This window comes from Pangasianodon hypophthalmus, chromosome 23 (genome assembly GCF_027358585.1).
Source record: "Pangasianodon hypophthalmus isolate fPanHyp1 chromosome 23, fPanHyp1.pri, whole genome shotgun sequence".
Lineage (NCBI taxonomy): Eukaryota > Metazoa > Chordata > Actinopteri > Siluriformes > Pangasiidae > Pangasianodon > Pangasianodon hypophthalmus.
In genome coordinates, this window is record NC_069732.1 from 7,575,463 (window position 1) to 7,595,201 (window position 19,739).

The 19,739-nt window shown below is 37.7% G+C and overlaps 1 protein-coding gene across 2 annotated transcripts in view; it reads left to right on the forward strand.

Moving 5' to 3' along the window:
• atp9b (ATPase phospholipid transporting 9B) overlaps positions 1 to 19,739 on the forward strand; it is a 46,414-nt gene that overhangs the window by 19,866 nt on the left and 6,809 nt on the right. For both annotated transcript variants that reach the window (XM_053228455.1, XM_053228456.1), the window contains exons 10-21: positions 1,668 to 1,743; positions 3,577 to 3,653; positions 8,654 to 8,814; positions 10,250 to 10,392; positions 11,080 to 11,192; positions 13,641 to 13,895; positions 17,154 to 17,315; positions 17,528 to 17,620; positions 18,930 to 19,013; positions 19,111 to 19,281; positions 19,399 to 19,497; positions 19,633 to 19,722. In XM_053228455.1, the coding sequence (XP_053084430.1) occupies positions 1,668 to 1,743; positions 3,577 to 3,653; positions 8,654 to 8,814; positions 10,250 to 10,392; positions 11,080 to 11,192; positions 13,641 to 13,895; positions 17,154 to 17,315; positions 17,528 to 17,620; positions 18,930 to 19,013; positions 19,111 to 19,281; positions 19,399 to 19,497; positions 19,633 to 19,722 (1,524 nt within the window). The remainder of the gene's footprint in view (positions 1 to 1,667; positions 1,744 to 3,576; positions 3,654 to 8,653; positions 8,815 to 10,249; positions 10,393 to 11,079; positions 11,193 to 13,640; positions 13,896 to 17,153; positions 17,316 to 17,527; positions 17,621 to 18,929; positions 19,014 to 19,110; positions 19,282 to 19,398; positions 19,498 to 19,632; positions 19,723 to 19,739) is intronic.

Below are 19,739 nucleotides of genomic sequence, written 5' to 3' on the forward strand. Positions count from 1 at the left end.
CTTGTTGCTCTTCTCTCTTTTAGTTTTCTGTTGATTTTGTCTTATATTTCTGGTTGTCATGTTGTGGGATATAGATTTTATTTTCAACCTTACACATTTCTGATCATACATTATATTCCAGCTCCTAGTTGGTATAACATGTTTTTTTTATCCCGAGTTACTGGGAAAACTATGCCCTCTAAAGGGATTTCTAGTATGCCGGCTTTATTATATGTTTTCATCTTAAACAGAGTCTGTAGTCCACACCATTCCCTTTATTTCTTTTCATCACATTGAGGCAGTCTCTACTTTAGTCTGTTTCTGATACATTGTGCAAGCATGACAGAACTAGTTTAGCTTGACTAAATGCTGGTATAAAGGATGCTTGTTATCTGACTGCAGGATTACATCAGCTCAACAGATGCAGACAGAGGAAGAAAACAAATGCAGTGTGTCCATGCAGCTTAATTTCTGTTCCCACTGATGCTTTCTGAAGTGCTCATTTGTGGGAATGTGCTAACAAGGACAACTGTAGGATGTTTTACAGTTATTCTTTTCTTCTAATAAATTTATCCAAGGTTTTTCTTTTTTCCTCCTTTTCAGCTATTTCAGTTAGTGCCACATTTAGATTTTTTTCTAAATAATGCAGTCATGTCCTAATCTTCAGAGGTAGCAGCATCTACGGTTTAGTGGTGGCATTTACAATTTTTGACCCCTTGCTACAGTGACATGGGAGACACCTGAAAACTTTTTGCTTTTTCAACTAAAGCAGCACTCAAACCGAACATAAGTATTTACCTGTGGATAGGCCAATTCCATGAAAGGGAAAAGAAAATGGGACGTGAAAGACACATTTGCAGTAACTTTTGCTTCCAGGTGAATTTGTGAATGTTTGTGTTGTGAGCCAATAGAAAGCAAAAACTAGGTCATCAAGGGCAAGTATTTTGCATTGCTGTGTCAAAAAACGTGTTGTCTTTAAATAATAAAAGCGCAGGATAAGATGTCCTGTGCATCACCATTGAATATTTTTTTCCACTATAAATTATATACTTCATAATAATCTTTTTTTAATGTATTGAGCTATTTTGTGGGCAGTAGTCTGTGTGCTATAATGATATTACACTGCTACAATATCCAGTGATGGTTACTCTGATTGATTATTTTGTATATTATATTATGTAACGCTCCGATATTAACTGACACCACCTGGAAAAGACAACTGAGTTGTTAAAGGATTATATCGAAAATGTTCTGTTGCTGTAGTTTTTTTTTTTTTTTTTTTTTTTTTTTACTGTTTACTGCATGTTACTGTGGAATCATCCAAAAATCCACCATCCAGCTGTTTTTGTGATTGCCACTGCCTGCAAGCAGTTCCTGACCACACAGCTGATATTATTATGTCTTCTCGTTCTCTCCTTAAAAAAAGGTAAATCGTGAGCAGGACTAGTGGGCAGACATGGTGTATGATTTGTTTGATTTTCTTTCATGTCTATTAGTGTGTTAAAACCAAGGATTTTTTTTTTTCCAAATTTAATTTATTAATATTATGTAGCCATTCTGTTCACTTATATATTCTAGAGTTTTTTTGTGGTAAAATTCTGTTTTTTTTTTACTCTCTGCCTGCCAGGACTTTCTTGTTAACATTATTGAGACCTCTGAATCTTGATGTTTTGTTTTTTTTTTTCCAGGAGGACTGTGACCCTCCCATCCATGAGAGCCTGAGCATTGAGAACACCCTTTGGGCCAGTACCGTGGTCGCATCTGGTGAGCAAACCTGCTTCTTATCTATTTTAGTGTTTTTTTGTTGTTTTTTTTTTCCCTAGAAATGCACATATACTAAGATCAGGTTTCTCAACAGTTTTATCCTAGAGCATGGTGAAGCTGATACTTAAATGTTTAGCTGACATCTTCCATATTTTCTGTGGCGATTCTGATTTTCACTCAGCCTAAATGCGGAGAAATCCGATGAGCCGTTAATGGGAGCTGAAGTGTCGTCTCTCAATAGTGTTGATACAAAACTTCATCCGAAAGCACAGATCTCAGATCAGCCTCACCGCTATGCCTTCTCTGCCGTTTGCAACAGCCATGAGTTCTGAACCTGATCCTAATCGAGCACTATAGCTATAACTTTCCCTGAAGGCCTCCTCCTTGTGTTAACGATCACCTTTTCATCGATCTGTGGCTGATCCTTACTCGGTTCTCCCGAGATTTGGGGTTTCTTGTAGCTCTTGGCCTGTCCTTGATCAGAGTCTATCCTCAGACTTAGGCTCCTGACATCATCCAGACTCAACATAAGATCCCTGCAGATGGAAAAGGATATCCCCATCAGTCCTACTCCATTAAAAAACGAAATTGCACCACAGACAAGAACTTGAGTGGTTTGTTAAGTGCACTGGAAATGTTGAAGGTCTCCTTTCATACTTTATCCTTTATTTGTTTTCGTCAATGAATTTGCCAATTAACGCAGTGCAGTAAAACTCTTATAATTGCTGAAGGCTAGGAGTCAGAATCAGTTTATTAGCCAGGTACACTTGCATGTACTAGGAATTTGTCTTTCTGTTAAGTAATGTTGCAAGAGGATGTCTGTAGTGATTATGTTCCATTCACACAGGATAAGCAATTTCTGTAAAAAAAAAAATCGCAGAAATGGGAGTGTTTTCATGATGGTCAGCACACAAAAAAAAATCGCTGAATACCACATACGCCTCATTTTAATACAAACTGATTATTTTGCTTTTTAGTATATTTTTAGTGCTATAGGGCTCATGGCCTCACAATTTGCACTTGACCGTTAGTGGGTCATGGTTATACAGTATCTGTGCTAGGAAATCAATAACTTAGTTAAAACTTACCCCCAGAAGTGTCACTTCTCTGACATGTTCTATAAAATGTCATCTTTATTTTATTGTTATGCATTTCATATTTAACCAGTACTCGGTTTTGTTTTGAATTTGACAGGAGATGAAAGAAAAGACCACTTCCTGGCATGTCTTTAAACTGAAAACAAAGGACAAAGCCTCTTTTCCCATAGGATATAATGGAATCTTTACCAGTGTCAATTTGGACGAGATATATACTACATAGGGTTATTTCCTCTGGTCATTTTATAGGAGGTAAAATACAGTGTAATCTTTCCAGATGTGTACAAATGCAGTCTGTAAAAAATTACTGACATCATAGATTCAGACAGGATTAAAATCACAGAGATACTTCAGTAATAAATAAATTGTCCCACTGACCTCGTGTAAAACTAATCTGATCTGAATAGGGCTATATATACAAATTATATAAACAGTACAAATACAGTATAACAGTGCAAATATGAACAGTACAAATCATACAGTAACGCAACACTATAGATACAGACATATAAATAATGCAATCTATACAAATAATACAGAAAACATAAAGACACATTAACATATGTGTGTTAATTATGTAGGTAAAAATGTACAAATGTAAATGCACTGAACTAGCTAAGGGTTAAGTTATTTGTTTCTGGCTTAGCATCTATGATTAAAATGTGTTGACTAAAATGTCTCTTTAATCACTTATCAGTGTGAGTTCTGATTAAGTGCATGTGTTTTCGTTTCTCAGGTACTGTAATAGGCGTTGTCATTTACACTGGAAAGGAGATGAGGAGTGTATTGAACACATCTCAGTCAAAGAACAAGGTGGGCATTTGTTTTTTGTTTTTTTTAAACGTTTTTTTTTTTGTTTGAATTGAATGTGAGTGTAGATGATGCACCTCGAGAAAGATTGAAATTAATGTAGAATTAATTAGGAATATAGGAAACATTTGTATATTATTTTGAAATAGTGCAGGCAAGTTTGGAAATTTGGAACAACAAGGTGCTGTTTTATGTAATGAGAGTCCAGTGAAGTTTCATTGGAACTGATTCTGGACAAGAGTATAGCAACAGATTCACTTTTATTTTTCACTGTTATGTTTCGGTCTCTGAACAAGAAGGCACTAACTTAATGTGAATGCCATTTTAGGCAAAAGCATAATTGCACTGAATTAACTGAGGGATGGGACGCTGAAGGAAAACCATATGATGACATCTTAATTAGACTGCCATATATGGTTACCTGATTACACTTCAGATTAGACTGTTATGTATAGTTACCAGTGATGACTGGTTGTGATATTAGATGGTTAAAATCTAATATCAATCAAGAGCAACACGGTATATTACAGCGTCTCATCGATTACAAAATAAGGACACACACACACTTAAGAGTACACAGGCATTTGTGATATCTAATGTTGCAAGTCTGTAATGCACTCCTTGCTTTGTGCCTTTTTTTTTACCTCTAAATAGCAAACATGTAACAGAACGGTTGTAATTATTTAGTTAAAATACACTAAACGGGTCTGTCATCTGTCTTTTTGTGTAATTTGTTCTTTGATTGGATTGTGTGCTTAGTCTGTATGTTTTAGTTTTTGTTCCAAAGGCATTTTTGGGAAAAAAAACGCTGATTTTTTTTTTTGCTCTGTGTATTACCTGACATTTTGCTCTGTGTATTACCTGACACGACTGGACTGACACTCATGGGCTGCATGACTCTACAGTCTGAGCTAGAAAGAAATCAGCCCCAGTCTCGCTTCTTCATACCATTCTGTGTATTTTTCACTCTTGTTTCCACCAAAGTCCAAAATAATCCACCTTAAGACTAAAAATCAAATGAAACCTTATTTTGATGTAGTTTTATCTTTGAAAGATGGTTAACTTTACCCTGCTATCCCATTTATACCAGCCACCCTGATGGTTACTAGGATTTAAGTTAAACGCAGAAGTTCCCCAAACATTTAAGGTGTTATTAACAGTGTAGCAGCAAGTGCTTCATGGAGTTCATGTTTCCGTCATGACCCCATTCCCGCTTGCTGGGAGGGTTTGGTTTGGTTTTGAAAGCGGACACTTTAGCCAAGTTGCTGAGGCTGCATGTCGACCGAGAGCCCCACTGATTTTTGTAAGCTCTCCGACGGAGTGGAATTCAATATGTGAAGGAGATGATGTCAGGAGTGCCGATAGAGAGTGTGAGATGGCAGGCCAACAATCGATACGACGCGGCAAAAGTCACCGAGAAGGCGTTCGCCACTTATAATCTGTTGTGACACTGCTCGCACAAAGCCCTCACGCAAAGTTGCTGACAGCATGTCAGCTATCAGTTTACACTGCGTGTGTGTGTGTGTGTGTTGCTTCTGTAAAATGGTGTTCTCAGTGAAGATCACACTGCCATCAGTTTGAGTGACATGACAGCACTCTAGATAGATTGTGCATTGTTGTAAGAGAATGATTGGACATAAGCACTGCTGCTGAGGAGTAATGAAGAGTTCAGGGCATTGAGACCATGTTGCTAAAACGATTAGTAGGTTTCAGAGTCGTGATTTGATGTTTTGGAGTCATTATATTACAGCACACTTGCCTGTTTTCTGCATATTAGTTATGGATGAGCAATATGGCAAAAATTTCACAAATTTCAGCTTTACTAACAGAGTATGTTAAAAACACTAGTGCTGCATTTAAAAACTGTGAAAAACGATAACTTCAGTGATGTTTCAACATATAAAAAATAATAATTTACACTGAAAAGGAGGGGGAAGCAAGCATTCACTACAAAACTAGATTTTAATACCCGATCATCTACTGTGTAAGTGTTATAAGTAAAGAATAAAAAAGAATCAATGATGAGGTGGTGGAACATGGTCTCACAGGAAGTTACATTCCTGAACTGAATCATTTTCCTGTAACAGCATATGTTTTTTTTTGTTTTCCCCTCTTGTACCAGAGCAATTTGCCAAGGCTACCCATTTTTATTTATTAAATAACAACACTTCTATTATTACAGTAATTTCTAATGTTGTGGAACGTCCATGAAAGAAGTTATCACTTACATTATAGCAACTATAAACAGTAGTTTCCTCACCAGCCTCCCTCTTTTCTCGTTTTTTTAAGTTAAAACAATAATGCAGCTTGTCATATTACTCCAAAACTGCAAAGCCCTCTGTCTTGAAGACTTTCCCATGTTACTTTGGAAGTAGCTTTGGAAAATTCATAACGTATTATGCCCAAGTTTTACTCTTGCTTCAGTAGATAATCTCACCTGACTTCTGTAGATTTGTACCTTCTAAGAACTGCTGCTGTAATCATAAAGACTGTCGGCACTCTTATTCACAATCTGCTCATATGAACATGCTGTAGACACACTTACTACTGTGTAGCAGTGCATGTCTTTATTCTTCTCCACCTGTATTCTGTAATGATTTATAATCTCACTATCCGGTGTAACTCGAGGATGTGTTCCTTTTTAGGTCTGGTTCCTCTTCAGGTTTTTTCCTTGTCGCATCTCAGGAAGCTTTTCCTCACTACTGCCCTTCTTGCTTGCTCATTAGGGATCTAAATCTACATCCGGATTTCTGTAAAGCTGTTTTGTAACAGTGTCTATTGTTAAAAGCACTATACAAATAAAATTGAATTGAATATCAAGACCTTATCTAGGCTGCATGTACTTAGATCTGTCCTCAGTTCATTGTTTCACAGTAGTTTTACGTATATTTTAGCATACACTGACCCTGAATTATCGTATTATACTGGTTGCAAGTGCACCAGTTCAGTGGTACAATGCCATATTGTTGAAACACACTCAGTCTCAGGCTCAATATAGTTGATGGATTTTGTGTCATGAATATTCATGCTGTGGTGTACAAAGTCGTCATCAGATTTCACACACGAAACACCGGACAGCGACGGTAGGTTGAGCCGCTCCTTTCACTTTAAATGGGCCTGGGATGAATGGAGTAAAATATGCACTCTGTATTCATTGATAGCATCTTTAGCTTGAGGTAATTGAGGCTCTTTTTCCTCTCGGGTTGAATGAATAATGACTTCATCCGATCCTGGTCCAGCCTCGCAAAGGGAGGGAAAAAAAAAAAAAACTTAGCTCCTCATTGTTTTGCCCTTATAAAAGGAGATTCCTCGCTTTCAGCTGGGAATGATGTCTTCTGTGTAAATTTTTCTTCATTTTAATCCCCCCATCCCCTATTTTCCCCACTAGCTCAAGCATGAAGCATGAAGTGAGGCAGCAGGGCGGCTGGGAGCAGCGGAGGGTGTTAAAGCACAGCTGATAAATCAGTCACTGCTCACCCAGTTTGCTTAGCTCTCTGGGGATTGGGACATGACGAGCAAAGTATTTGCTGGCATTTTTTTTTTTTTTCTTTTCTTACAATCCCTTCCCCCTCCTTTTCAAACAGCCTTTTTTTCACAGAGAGCCGAGTTATGTGTTGCTGTTTTTGTTAGCATTCTTAGATGAAAGAGCTCTGTGTTGGGAGGCTCTGCTGCTGGTCTTAGCAGAAAGAAAAAGGAGGAAGACTTCTTTTTTGACATAATTTTCCCACATATTCCATTGGCTGAGGGGCACACTTGAAAATGAAAGGGAAAGGGAAAGCTCTTTTGTGGAAAGGCCATTCCTGTATGGAAGCATTCCACTTTTCCTTTTCCTATTTTTCCTCCAGTGTTTTCATTAAGCAGCAGCAACAAGAGGGAGGTTTATGCAGAAACGCCACTCATCTGTGCCTACACACACACACACACACACACACACACACACACACACACACACACACACACACACACACACACACACACAGCATTCTCGCAGTCTTGCCAGGGTGCAGAGATACACAGATTGTTCAGTTTGCATTCCATGTTTAAGTAGATGGTTGCTATTACTATATATACTATTCACAATAATTTGATTTTAGACCCTCATTATTATTTTTATTTGAGCTGCATTACAACACTTTTATTAAATTAATTATTGATTCTGGTTGGTCAGAAGTTGCTAATTAATTTTCTAAAACAGCAGCTCTGACACTAGTTCTAGTACTTCAACTCTCAGGTTTAATTTACAGGGACTTGTGTGATGGACGCTCCAAATAATACTCCACATGATTATAAAAAGGTGTGTTATTGTTGATTTGGTTTCCTGTGATGAGACTTTTATTAGGATTTTTGGAAGGAGTCTCCAGTGTCAGCACTTTGTAAAAGTCAGTGGTAAAGCTTTTCTGACAGGGGGAAAGTCTTCAGGACAGAGGGCTTTCTGCTTTGTGGTTTCTCAGGTTGTGTTTTTTTTCTCTGTCTTATTAACTTTAGAAGAGGAAAAATGGAAACTAGTGCTTCTATAACATAAGTGACAACAAGAACTAACTTATTTTGCAGACATTCCACAATATTAAATGGTTAAAAGTATGTTGTGTTTTTTTAATTAATAAAAAATGTAATCATTTGCAAAAATTAGTTGTATAAAAGAAATATAATAGTTTGGGATGTGTTGTTATAGGAAAATAATCAACTTCTGGATGCTAACAGTAACTCTGCTTCACTTTCACACCACAACATACCAATGTATCATCGATTATTTTCCTATTACCACATACCTTGTCGTGTTTTAATTCCTTATATAATTATTTACAGCTTTCTGGTACTCAAAATAGTCCATCTTTAACTCCCAGCACACTTAAGCTAATCAGTCAACAAAAATGAACATTGAATACAGTTATGCAAGTAGGAAACTGAAATCGAAAATTAATAAAATTAATTAAATTTTAAAATTAATTTAAAAAAAAAACATAACATCCCACTTTCTATCTCTTTCTCTTGTTCTTGCTCAGGTGGGCCTGCTGGACCTGGAGTTAAATCGTCTGACTAAGGCCCTGTTCCTGGCCCAGCTGGTGTTATCTATCGTCATGGTGGCTCTGCAGGGTTTCATCGGGCCCTGGTTCCGCAACCTGTTCCGCTTCGTAGTGCTCTTCTCCTACATCATCCCCATCAGGTAGATCTGGCTTATTAAAATCACTATAAAATCATCACAGTATAACTGTTATAGCAGGACCAAAACATTTAGTCTCTTTCCTATGAAATACTATACTACAATTTTAGATGTTTTAAACATGCCACTTGCACAGTGGAAACACAGGCTGGTGCATCCATTTTAACTTTTGTCAGCACATTTATCTCTCCCTGCCCACTTATTCGCATTTTTAAAGACATTTATATTAAAGTCTAGAAAATAATATCAAACCATGTCAAACATATATTTGGAGAAATAAGCAATTAAAAAGGCTTTTTGCTATTTTTTTTTTTTATTATTTGCTTAATGCTACATAACACTTTACAATAATATATACAGTGGGCTCCGGAAGTCTGAGAGCACTAGTGAAAATGCTTTTATTTTGCATTCTGTTCTAATTTAGTATAGTTTTCATTACAAATTATATTATTCACAACAACTTGAGTAAAAAGTAAAATCTTTGAAATATTTGCATACATCCCCTTTTTTGCTTTAATGACAGTGTGCACTCGAGCTGATATGACCTCCACATGTTTTTGCAAAACCTTATGATCAATCCATTTGGTGGATTGTCGTCTGAACGCATGCTTCAACAGAAGAGATTTTGCATGTGGAAAATCTGACTTTTTGTACAAAGTAGTTAACATAGTCAATATCACAAATTTGCTTATATTTATACAGGGACCTAGAAATAGTACAGAATCTTAAATATTAAATATTCAAGATATTGAACATTTACTTTCTTTGTTTCAAATATTTCAAAATTCTAAAACCTTCTGTTTATTTCCAATTTTAAATGAAAAAAAAATCTCAGATTTTTAATATGGTCCTAGACTTTTGGACCTCACCGTATAAATTGTAGCTGTGGCCAAGTTTGTTTTATTTAATCATAATGTTCGTCAAGTCTCCGCTTGGCCCACTGGCTCACTGCATTTTGTTTTTATTTTCAGATACGACAATAACAATGGCTGCGATTACATGCACATCAAATTCCGTTTAAAGTCTATATTTGGGTTGCAGCTATATTCCGAATACAATGTTTATATGCGTACAGGCATCAGAATACTCCTGTATACACGGTTGTTGTAAGTTTGCCCGAGTTGCCATTCCTAGCCTACAGCTAAGCATCTGTTAGCACCCACAATTCCTTGCTGACTGAGCAAGGAATCTCCTTTCAGTGGATTCAGTGGATTTTCTGAATAAGGGGTTTGCATGCAACAAATTTGAATTGCTGAATTGTCACTGCCAATTATTTTGTTGTACTGAGTCCATAACGCACCATGCAGAGATATTGCTCTCCATTGCAATAAATACGACTCCAGTGAAATTCCTTGTTTTCCAAATGTGTCTCTTTGCCTCCCATGACACACTTTGTTCCTCTCTTAGCAAACTAGTGGTTTTATGTGTATATGTTTAGTCTGAGGGTGAATCTGGACATGGGGAAGTCGGCTTATGGCTGGATGATAATGAAGGATGAGAATATCCCTGGCACTGTGGTGAGAACCAGCACTATCCCTGAAGAGCTTGGCCGCCTCGTCTACCTGCTCACTGACAAGACAGGTACCAAGAACACTTTAAAGATTATTCAAGTTCTCATTTCGCTCATTGTGAATTCTGACTTCTCACAAAGCATCACAGCAGATACAATTAGATTTTTAATCTCTGATTCCATCGCAGATTTTTCCACATGTCAGATGCAACGCATACTGCTACTATGACAACAAGAAGCGTGCCACAGTGTAACAAGTAGTAAACATTAGTGCATGTTAGTTGACTTTCCAGTCAACTCCCTTGGGTTTTAAGTTTTATACCACAGCGCTGTTGAATTCTCAATTCTGATTGGTCAGACGGGGTTTATTTTCTCGAACAGCAGCTCTGAATGTAGTGCCCGCTGTAATTCAAATCACAGGTTTATATTACTGCACTAATTGTAATACATTATCATTTCTATAGTAACAGTTCATTCACAGCGATTTTTATAGCAGACCCATTACATAATCTAAAGCTGATAATAAATGCAAGGATTCCTATTTTAAATGTAATCGGATACAAAGGTTCATGCAGTGACTACCCACCACATTCAGATAGAAATTTAATTCAGATTATACAGAATCAGTTTACTTTATTCCTGTATGAGCGTATATGTTAAGGTTTTCCAATCAGTCAGATGCTTCATGAATTATTAAGCTGCATGTGCACATAGCTAATACCAGGTTCATTGTTATGCTTTTGTTTTTTATTTTTTAGGCACCCTCACTCAGAATGAGATGGTGTTTAAGCGACTCCATCTTGGCACTGTGTCATACGGGATGGACACCATGGACGAGATCCAGAGCCATATTATACAGTCATACGCTCAGGTAAGACAGAACAGGTATGAAATATTATTGGTGTTTGTTTAAATGGGTGATTCCCTGATTGCAGTGCCATTGAACCCTTGTTAAAAGTTCAACTTATTTGTCAATTTTCAACATTAAATCTAAGAAAACGTGCAATTAACCATTCAAAAATTAATCCTTAAAAACAAAAGTCTCTGCTGACAATGGCTGCGTTTTGCTCTTAAATGAGTTACATGATTGAAAGTAACAGGGTTGAGTAACGTTCTAATGACTTAAAATTTAAAGTTTATTTTTTATGCCTCTGCCTTGTGGTTTTTGCCTGTCTGTCCATCTATGATTATTTTTAGCGTGATATCTCAACAACGTGTGGTTGAATGTTTGTAGGATTTATGTGGAATTCTCATTGTAACCAGCAGATAAACTAATTAGGTTTTGGAATTGATCCAAACAGAGTCAAGGTCACAGCAAGGTCAAATGTCTGAAATAGTTTTGCTTCAATAGCTTCCTTCCTGTTTGTGATACAGAGCTGTTAGGTACGCATTCATGTTCAGAAACTCAAGGCCCATTTTCTGGTTATCTAATGTCCATCCGTGCATTCGTCCGTCCATGCATCTGTCCATCCGAGATTCTTGTTAGCCTGATATCTCAAGAACGCACTGAATGTTTGTAGGAGTTATATGGAATTATCATTGGAACCAACAGATTGATTAGAACAGAGCCAAGGTCACAGCAAGTGACCAATAGCAAGTCAAATATCTGAAATAGGTTTTTCTTCAATGGAATATTCAAATATATCATAGGGGTGAATGTGTTCAGGTAACAGGGTTAAGTGAATGTTGTAAATTATTTATAACCTATAATGAATACATTTGAATCTACATCTACATTTGGATCCATGTTAGATTCACTCTATCTTCAAATATCTATTAGTTCCTCGACATTGTTGTTGTTCATCAGCACTTCTTGCATGCATGTGTGTATGCCATAGACCTCATTGATTTTAATGCCACAACATACATTATGGAGATGATGTGACTGGCAGGTTAACTGGAACTGTAACAGCCACAGCAATCTATCGTTTCCTTGTTATATCTGTTCCCCTGGAGGGCACTTCAGACGGTGTGTAATGAAATCCTGGTGAAATTGAATTAGACAAGCATCAATAAACATAATGTGGGTTATTGATAAGCGCTCATTTATTTGCTCAGTGCTGAGATGAGTGCGGTTGTGTATGTAGTGCTGGGTCAAGGAGAAGGCTGGGAAAACAGGCAAGATATCCATTTGTGTGTTCACCAGTCTCATCATCATTTTACTTATAGAAAAAATTTTAAGGAAGGTGGTGACAGTGGAGATTCCAACATCTATGGTTTAGACGCAGAATGCGGATTTTGAGTCACCTGAAAACTACTCCAGTAAAAACAGAAGTCTCAGATCAAAATGTCAATGAAATTTGAATGGCAGAAAAGCCAAATCACTGAAGGGGAAAGGACATAGGACATAAAATATGAGCATGTTTTTTTTTTTCTGGTAGTGGTTACGCCACAGCTTTTATCCAGTTTATTCACTAACTTTGGTCGTGTGAGCCTTTAGAACCCAAGTTGGTGGGAATGTGGTGTCTTTGATCCCTTAAAAAAATGAATAAATTGAGGTCATAGCGGTCATAGTGAACTTTTGTCCTTACTGTTTTTTTTTTTTAGTTTTTCTTAGTGGACGTCTGGAAAAAAAAACAAAAAAAAAAACGTCGTCTAGTTTGGTACAATGCTGTTTTTCCTCTCTACTTGCTAGGATTACCTTGCTAGCAATGTTGCCACCTCTGTGACAGGTCATTTATAGAAGCATAGTATCCTTCGGTGAAAGCAGGAGGTTAAATAGTGACCAGGTGAAGCCCACATGTTGCCTGTTCTCTGCCATTTTCACGCCTACAAGTGTGGGAGTTTGTTATGCTTGGTTTCAGTTTGAAGCCTGTCATCTCTGCTCCTCTGTAGAGCTCTCTCAGGGAAAAGGGCTAATCGGGAGAAATCACCCGCTCTAGTGAAGCAGAGCGTCTCTCATCAGGCACACTCACACAGATGCACACACACTGGTACACACACAGCAGCTGGTGGTTGCAGCCCTCATGGACCGTTATGACAGCAGAAAGATGAATGATGTGTCTTTGCATCTCCCTTAGTGGGGAATTGAGCTGGTAGTTAAGAACATGACATGAACATGAACATGAACACAGGCACTGTGTTCTCTTTGGGGTGTAACACGTCAAATAGACAATAGACAAAACTATATTATTTTAGAGGCACCTTACTGGTTGAGGTTTGCTTCTTATACTTGTATAATTGCCATGTCTGTCATCTTGTTCATCATTTTTTTCTCCTCCTTTGGCAGTAATTACAAGCCAATTTATCCATTAGGATAAGAGTATGGCATTGAGATTTGAGCTATTCTCAAATCTGTGCATGTGTGTGTATTCTGCAGGTGAGCTCAGCTGTGTCTAATGGCAACAGTGCCAGCTCTACGCCGTCCCGTAAGGCAACGCCATCCGGGCCCAAGGTGCGTAAGAGTGTGAGCAGTCGCATCAACGAGGCTGTGAAGGCCATCGCCCTGTGCCACAATGTCACACCCGTCTACGAGTCCCGTACTAACGGTGCCAGCGCTGAGCCCGAGGGCACGGAGGCTGACCAGGACTTCAGCGACGCCAACCGAACATATCAGGCCTCCAGCCCAGATGAGGTGAGTGCAGTATAGAGACACAGCCACTGAACTGCAATCTATTTGATTATACAGACTATAGATTTTATTACTGAGCTATTTCACATATCTGGATAAATTATTGCTGTCAAATATCTTTAGTAATTGCAATTGAATTTCAGTTATTTAAAATAATCAATGAGTCTCTAAGTTTATTCTGACACATAGTGAATGCTAACATATTCCTTTATATAAACGACAGAATGGAAACATGTATATAATCATTTGTCATCCAGTAATGATAGTTTCCAATTCATTCTAGTTTATTTACCTACAGTAATATCCCATTGTTTCTGCTATATGATCTTTCTAACACTCAAGTTATTAAAAAAAAAAAAAAGAAAAGAAAAGACTGGGAGAAAAGACTTTCTTAGGCTTCACCCAGGCCAAATCCCAAATGGCTTCCTTTTCCTTACAAATACTCACTATATAACGTCACTGTAGAACCTACGTAGTGCACTGTATGCCCAGTAGAACAGCATTTGTGACACAGCCACGGCAAAAGCATGGCTCTGATCATACTTGTTGTATGTCAGGTATATATTGTCAGATTTTTTACCATCCAATCTTTTACATCAATTTTACATCTTTTACATAAAGTTAATTAGACAAGTTGAATCTGAATAGCATTTGTATAGTGAAAGCACCAACTGTATATTTGTATTAAATATATATGTGTTTGACAAAAAAGTGAACCTGTATCCATACTGTTATTTCTAACTTATTAATTTCAATCTAGATATATGACTTTTTATGAAATACGTATCCCTTCTAACTCTCCCTGAAATTCTACACTTTTTATCATACTGTGCTCTCTGAATGCCGTGTTTCAGTACCTGCCAGAACAGATAACTTTGCGCTCCAAAATAATAAGTTGCATTAATACACTGGCCTTCTGCTCCTTCCATCTTTATAACGTGTGTAATCCTATATAGCCGAATATTTGGCATTTATGAGCGCTCTAGTCTAGAATTTACTGCCTCACTGAATGATAACATAGACATTGTTTTGTTAGAGAAATCTGAGAGGACGCTTAATATATATCAGAGACGGGGAGGGCATGAATAGGTCACACATGAGGAAATTTTCTGTTGAGACACTGAGCGGGTATTTATGACTTACTTCTTACTGTATAATAGGAAAGTAATAAAACAGTATAAGCCAATGAGTTCAGTGCATGCAAGAGGTGTTAAATAGCAGTCATGCTTAAGCGGCTGAAGAGCTATATCACATGGTATTTCAGCTGTTGTTTTGTCAATAAAACTTTTCTTTCTAGCTGAGAGGTGTGCAGTTCTGACATTTGAGGCTCAACTTCAGGCAGTACAAATCCAATAGCATTTGTAACAGAGATGCGTTCTAAAATATCGACAGCTCTGAGAAAATCCAGTCATTCAAAATTTCTGTAGATGATCATTTTATGTTCCCCGAATACCTTCCTTTCTTGTTTACCAGAGCATTAATCTTTCCCTTCAAGCCTTTCTTTAGACATAAAAGTCTTCTAAGGGGTGCGAGAGAGAAAAACTGTCCATCTATTCGAGTGGAATTGCCTGTCCTCTCTTCTCCCTTGATATGTCTATTTATTTATTTCCTTTAATGCTCACGTCTTATCTGTCCTGTCGTCTCCCTCTCTCAGAGTGATCAATATTTAATTTTCTCAGGGGACTAGTGCTCAGTGTTTAGTTTGCGTCTGTGTGTGTGTGTGTGACTTTCAGTGGACGCCTTGTCAGTGTCTGCGTCTACAATGCACCCAAAGCCTCTTCTGCTTTATACTGACAGACAACAGGGTCAGGATCATAATGAACACTCAGTATCACAAAAATTTTATTCTGAAATCCTATAAACCAACTGGCTTTTCAAGAGAACTCATAATTATTCCATTATTAACTCGACAATCAGAATTGTTTTCACAACAGTTGTTAGAAAGTTGGATAAAATCACATAGAACAACTTTGATAAGACAAACATTTAAGTCTGGGTCAGACTTTTGTTGCTGGAGTGTAATTGTTATATATTATTGCTAGAGTTTGAATTTGAGTTATATAGCCACATTTTAAATGATCATTGATGGAATTTAACAACCGCTCTTGGGCTTCAATTATCAAGTGTCTTTCCATAATAAGTGTGTGCCTATGGACATTTATATAATAACATTTCAGTACCGCTGCACTCAAAATAACATCTGATTCTGATTAGATATAGATTGTCCACTTTGTTAACACAATGCTAATTTTTTTATTTATTTATTTTTTTTCCAATTTAATGCTACATGGTTGTATTCAGATTTGGCAAGTTAAGTCCAAAGGGTGCGTCAGTATTTACATGAGGAAAGTTAAAAGTATTTAGAGTTGGATTACAAAACTGTTGGCTTACGAAACTAAGTTGATTTGCTAAATTGCATCCAGTTTGTTAACACAATGCTAAATTTACATATTTCAATGTAAAGGTACAGGGTCATATTCAGATTCGGTGACTTAAGTCCAAACGTTTCGTCAGTGTTTATGCGGGGAAAGTTACATGCATTCAGAGTTGGTTGCGCAAAGTTGATTTTCTTGAGTAGAAGCGTCGGAGACAGGATTTTTCAGTAGGGTCTAAACCACTGCCTTTAAACACAAGTGCTTGCCTTTAAGCCTAAAAACTAAAAGGGATGGAACCTAAAAAAGGCATAGAAGAAGGAAATAGCATTTTTCCTGTGCTGTCAAATGTAATAAAACTTTAAAATAAAAAATAAAAAGACTAATATGATGCTGAATGAATGAGAAGATGGCAAGCACTGAAATAAGCATTTAATAGGAGTCTAGTGTATTGCCCATATATTGCTGCATGAACAGTCCTCGTTGAAATGATCACATTATTCACTGCAAATTTGGTTTATTTAACAAGATGGCTACCACTGTATTAAAATGAGAAAATGTTCATGGAAAAATAATACTTTCTAACAACTCCTCTGCAACTGCTCTTGGTCTTCCATTATAAGTAAGTTTTCAGTAAACACGTTTTCCATTATTTTTAATTTTTAGTACAGGATAATATGTCGATTCTTGAATGTAGTAATCACATATACATGCTAGATGCAGTAGAGAGAAATGTTTGATAAATGCCAAACTATTCCTTTTGTTAAATTTTTAACTATGACACATCAGCAGTTTAAACACAACTGTAGCAATATAATCTCAACGTGCTACGGGACGACTGGTGGAGGAAACGCATACCATCACTCACTCCCACAGTGTGATGTTATAGGTGGCCCTGGTGCGTTGGACGGAGAGTGTGGGCCTGACCCTGGTGAACAGAGACCTGAGCTCACTACAGCTGAAGACTCCAGCAGGCCAGATCCTGACTTTCTGCATCCTTCAGGTCTTCCCCTTCACCTCCGAGAGCAAGCGCATGGGCATCATCGTCCAGGTGCGTCTGAGTGTGTGTTACATAAGACATTAGGGAATGATGGTATTGATGTGAAAGAGGAAAGAAATTTATTACACATGCAAGTAAAATTAAAAGTACATAAATGTAGACCTAAAAAGAAATAAGCATGGTTTATGATTGCACATCACATTTAACGTTATTCGCTTCTATTTCTTTTAAACTTTATTGTTTTGTCTAAATTGAAATTGAAGGAAGAGGCAACTGGGGAGATCACGTTTTACATGAAGGGGGCAGATGTTGCCATGGCCAGCATTGTCCAGTACAATGACTGGCTTGAGGAAGAGGTAAGAGTGAAGTTTTATAGAGTGTGATTAGCTCAATAAGCTCTTTTATTAATGTGGAATCCATTCCTGCTTAAAGCAAGAATAAAAAACAAAACCCTTCTGTATCTTTCACAAACAAATCTAAATCATCAGGACAGTGCAGACTGAGCCGCAGTTAAAATGCCAGCCTTCATTTCCCATGCTCATGTTCATAACACATAACATTGAACAATCTGCTCTTACTGGAGGTGACCTTTATTAATTAATTACTGAGTGGCCTGAATAGAGGAACGTTCCTGGGAGGCAGTATAGCGCCACATGTCATAATCCTGGCTGTGGTGAAAATGATGTGCGTGTATGTAGATGTGGGTGTGTGTGCTTGTCAATAAGTAATCAGAGATGAGTTTCAGCCTGTTGGGTTTTCATATCAAAAATAAACTTCCGCCCTAATTCTGTATAGTTGGGCGCTCTGAAATCCTCCTAAGGCTGTATTTTTCTATATTGATTCTCCCCCCGTGTGAGCGCTAAAGAAATGTGTGCATTTATGTGGTGACATTCTAATTATATAGATTTTGCTCCAGATAGTTAACACAGTTTTCATTTTTTTAAATAATGGAAAGTCAGTTTGGGAAAAGACTGTATAATATGATCTTCCTAAGCTGCTGTGAGTCGCCCTGACAATGCTGTAAGAGTAATTCACAGTGAGTAATGTCAGGGTTGTTGTGTCTGACTAGGCGGAAAATTTGTATACGAAGCTCAGAAACGCAAATGTCTTCCCACCCCTACTTCAGGCACGAAAGAAGTTCAACTACACAGTGACAGGCAGGAGCCACAGCCAATCAGGGGAATGATAAAGCACAACCCATGTTACTAAACCACCGCAAGTGGTTCACAATGGCTTGTTTTCTACCAGAAAGCCTAACAATAGCTAACTTAGCTATTGTAAGTGATGAACAAAATTGTAACTATGCTATAGGTTTGTCCACTTATATGAAAATCACTAGATACGAGAGGATGCATATCAAAACTGTATCCACTTGTGACAAATGCAAGTTAGTTTATTAGCATGTAACTATATGACTAACTCATCAGCCAGTACTTTTAGGAGTATATATCTTGCGTGTTCATAGATTTTTATCTGAGATTTTCATTGAAGGTGTAGAAAATTATTCTGAACTGTTTTAGAAGTTTTCTGGAAAGTGAAAAAACCCACCCTATTTATTCAACAGAAACGTCATTTTTAATGAATTAAAATACTTAAAATTTAATTATTAAATTACACAAAGTCATGTTTGGGTTGAAAAAGTGGCTGTATCTGTGTGTCTGTCAGTGCGGAAACATGGCCAGAGAGGGACTTCGGACATTGGTGGTTGCTAAGAAGTCTCTGTCTGAGGAGCAGTACCAGGACTTTGAGGTACAGATACATGATCCTCATGACTGACTTTGCTGTTATTTAGTTCAGTGATTTTTGTGATGTTGTTAGCCTTTATTGTTGCTCTGTGCCTCTATAGAGTCGTTATAACCAGGCGAAGCTGAGCCTGCATGACCGTGCTCTGAAGGTTGCTGCGGTGGTTGAAAGTTTGGAGAGGGAGATGGAGCTGCTGTGTGTGACCGGAGTAGAGGATCAGCTGCAGGCCGACGTCAGACCTACGCTGGAGCTCCTCCGCAACGCCGGCATCAAGGTCCAGCCACTCGCAATCCGTTACACAACCTAATATTTCACTCAGGATTAGAAGGCAACAGAAATTCCTGTATAGGGGTGGGGTTTTTACTGACATTATTTCTCTAACATATTACAGATCTGGATGTTGACAGGAGACAAGCTAGAGACAGCTACGTGCATAGCCAAAAGCTCTCATCTGGTGTCCAGAAATCAAGATATACACGTCTTCAGACCGGTTGGTGTTAAAGCCTTGGTTTCAAATGCATATATTTGATCATTTCACATGATCGTTATTGTGTGCGCATGTCAGATTGCATAATGATGAATTATTGGGCAGGTTTTAAGACAAGTCCTACACTGTTTATGGTAGGTGTCTAATCGAGGTGAGGCCCACCTGGAGCTGAACGCTTTCAGGAGGAAACACGACTGTGCTCTGGTGATCTCAGGAGACTCTCTGGAGGTAGGCCAGCCTAAACA